We start from the raw sequence: 2,832 nt of genomic DNA, 5'->3' as shown, positions 1-2,832 counted from the left end.
AAGATATCATCAATAAAAACTACGCATCCTTCACATCCACTTAAGATCTGCTCCATTGTTTTCTGAAACAGTTCAGGAGCGCATTTAATACCAAACATTAATCGAGTATAACGGAATAAGCCTCTGCTTGTTATAAATGTTGTAATTTCACGTGATCTTTGTGATATTTCCACCTAAAATCAAATAAGTTTTTATAATAGACATAACACATTATTTCAGTTTTATTCAATAACTGGTGATTCATCATAAGCAAAATTACATAAAATTTCATTCAAATTCAACAAATACATCTTTCTTTCTAGGAAACAATTCAACGTACCTGATGGAAAGCACACTCAACATCTAAGTGAGAAAATACTTTTGCTTTTGCAAGATGGGGTAGAAAATCGTCGATCGTAGGAAGTGGATGGTTTTCTCGATCAATAGCTTCATTTGCACGGCGCATATCGACACAAATGCGCACATCGCTACCATCGCCTTTAGGTACTATGACCATTGGAGATACCCATCTTGAAGGTTTATTTACCTGCTCAATTACACCTTTCTCTAATAGCTCGTTCAGCTTTTTATCAACCAATTTTTCCAATGGGACTGGAATGCGGCGATAAGGTTGCACAACTGGTGCGATATCATCTTTAATTGGAATATCCAAAACGACATCTTTAATTGTTCCCAGCTTGCTTTTGTTGGCTTCTATCTTATTCACTGGAATAGTGATTTGCAAGACACCCATAGATGTTGCTGTATCACGACCTATCAAAATCTTGCCGTTACCATCAACCACATAAAAGTCCACCAGTTTGGAAGCATCTCCAACCTTGAGAACTGCAGTAAAAGCACCAATCAAACGAAGGGACTGTCCACCATATGCCTTCAACATCAAACTGGTTTCACGACGTTGATTCGATACATTCACCTTTTTTCCTTTAAGATGTTCCCAGTTCGCTTGGCTCAATATATTATATTTTGAGCCAGAGTCAATAACCGCAGACACCAACACTCCACCAATTTGGCACTGCAGTTCACAGTCACTGTCGCTTGATGTCACGTTGAAAATATATTCCGATCCAGTATCAACCGTTTCGTCAACTACATGTTTCACTGAATGTGAACTTGTTTTTCTAATCGTTTCCGAGTTACTATGACGAAATTTTTTCTTTCCATCACGTTCATGCTGGTGGTCATTTCTTCTGGATTTAAACATCATTTGCGTGCGACGACACTTTTTAGCAAAATGATCTTTAATACCGCACTTCTTGCAAAATTTTCCTCTAGCAGGACATTTGTCATCTCTCGCAAAATGTCCAAAAAATCCACAGCGAAAACATTCGATATTTCTTGGTTCAGCAACCTTTTCACCAAATGGAACCATGTTGATCTTGTTGACGTCGATTAATTGCGATGTAAGTCTATCTCCATGTGTGAATGACTTTTCTTGCAGGGCAACAGTTTCGAAAACTTTTGCTGTGCTTAAAACTTCTTCGAGACTGACATCGCCACGTTTCAGTATATCCCGACGTAGAGCAGGTGAATTACAATTCTGAACAATTTGATCTTTTATATTTTCATCGCATTTATCGCCAAAACAACATCGTTCTGCTTGTACTCGTAGACGGATGGTGAAAGCGTCAATGTTTTCTCCAGATTTTTGCTTCATTTGTCGGAATAAATGTCGCTCATACATTGAATTTTCTTTCGGCAAGAAAAACTCATTCAGCTTAACCTTCGCTTCATCGTAACTGGTCAGGTTTGGTGTATAATGCTCCACGTACATTAACGGTCCTCGCATCTCTTTTCCAGGAAGTTCCGGCAAAGTTTCATACAATTGCTGTACACTTGATCCAGCATAATGTAGCAAAAGATCCTTCTTCCAGTCATCGTCATCTATGCGACTGGCCCGCATCATGGTTTCGAATGCTCTCAACCATCTTTGCCACTCAATGCCAACATCGTCCGCGAAAGACGTATAATCGAACGTTTGTAGTTGTAAGCCCATGGCTCGAATCATATCTGTAAGCAAATTAAACCTTTAACGTTCTAAGTACAAAGTACTTATGATCAATCATATTCCATATATTTCGTTCAATCATATCAAACTACAACGAAAACTGCATTACATCATAAGCATAATCACTTTCATCTTTATTAAACCTGCCCATTGGCAGAATGGAATCAGCCTTCTTATGCACATTTAAGTGCCTGATCCATTTCTACTTCTTTTTTAACCTGCCCATTGGCAGAATGGAATCAGCCTTCTAATGCACATTTAAGTGCCTGATCCATTTCTACTTCTGTTATACCTCTAGACCTGCATATTGCAGAACGATACCAACATTCGCATTCCAGCGACTGGTTCGTTTCTAATCTTTTAAATTTTACTTAAAAACTCGGTACTTACCCAATGAATTTGCCATTTTTCACCTCGTCGCCAAAATGTAGTGTCCTCCGGAACAGCAGTGAGAAGCACGTCAGTCCTAACCAGAGGTCGAATAACAATTACCCTTTTTCACGTTGTTAGGTGTGTTACTAAGTAACATCACTAGGGATCCCGGGTGTACATTTTTAACAGGTAGCTTAGATTAATATTTGACGAGACCAATTAAGAACTTATATAAAATGCACATGTTGATACTACAGAATTCAGATTCAGAATTCAGATTCAGAATTCAGATTCAGAATTCAGATTCAGAATTCAGATTCAGAATTCAGATTCAGAATTCAGATTCAGAATTCAGATTCAGAATTCAGATTCAGAATTCAGATTCAGAATTCAGATTCAGAATTCAGATTCAGAATTCAGATTCAGAATTCAGATTCAGAATTCAGATTCAG

At 38.0% G+C, this 2,832-nt stretch overlaps 1 protein-coding gene across 1 annotated transcript; it reads right to left on the bottom strand.

Annotated features, from left to right (window-relative positions):
- Nucleotides 1–212: 212 nt before the first annotated feature.
- On the bottom strand, nt 213–2,610 carry LOC129759130 (uncharacterized protein K02A2.6-like). The gene is made up of 2 exons (XM_055756543.1): nt 2,399–2,610; nt 213–2,010 (listed from the first exon to the last, which is right to left on the bottom strand). The coding sequence occupies exons 1-2, from the start codon at nt 2,412–2,414 to the stop codon at nt 311–313; spliced, it is 1,716 nt and encodes a 571-aa protein (XP_055612518.1). The 5' UTR covers nt 2,415–2,610; the 3' UTR covers nt 213–310.
- Nucleotides 2,611–2,832: the final 222 nt, after the last annotated feature.

Source organism: Uranotaenia lowii, unplaced genomic scaffold, assembly GCF_029784155.1.
Source record: "Uranotaenia lowii strain MFRU-FL unplaced genomic scaffold, ASM2978415v1 HiC_scaffold_1109, whole genome shotgun sequence".
Lineage (NCBI taxonomy): Eukaryota > Metazoa > Arthropoda > Insecta > Diptera > Culicidae > Uranotaenia > Uranotaenia lowii.
Note: the sequence above shows the minus strand (reverse complement) of the source record. Positions and strands in the feature narration are given on the sequence as shown.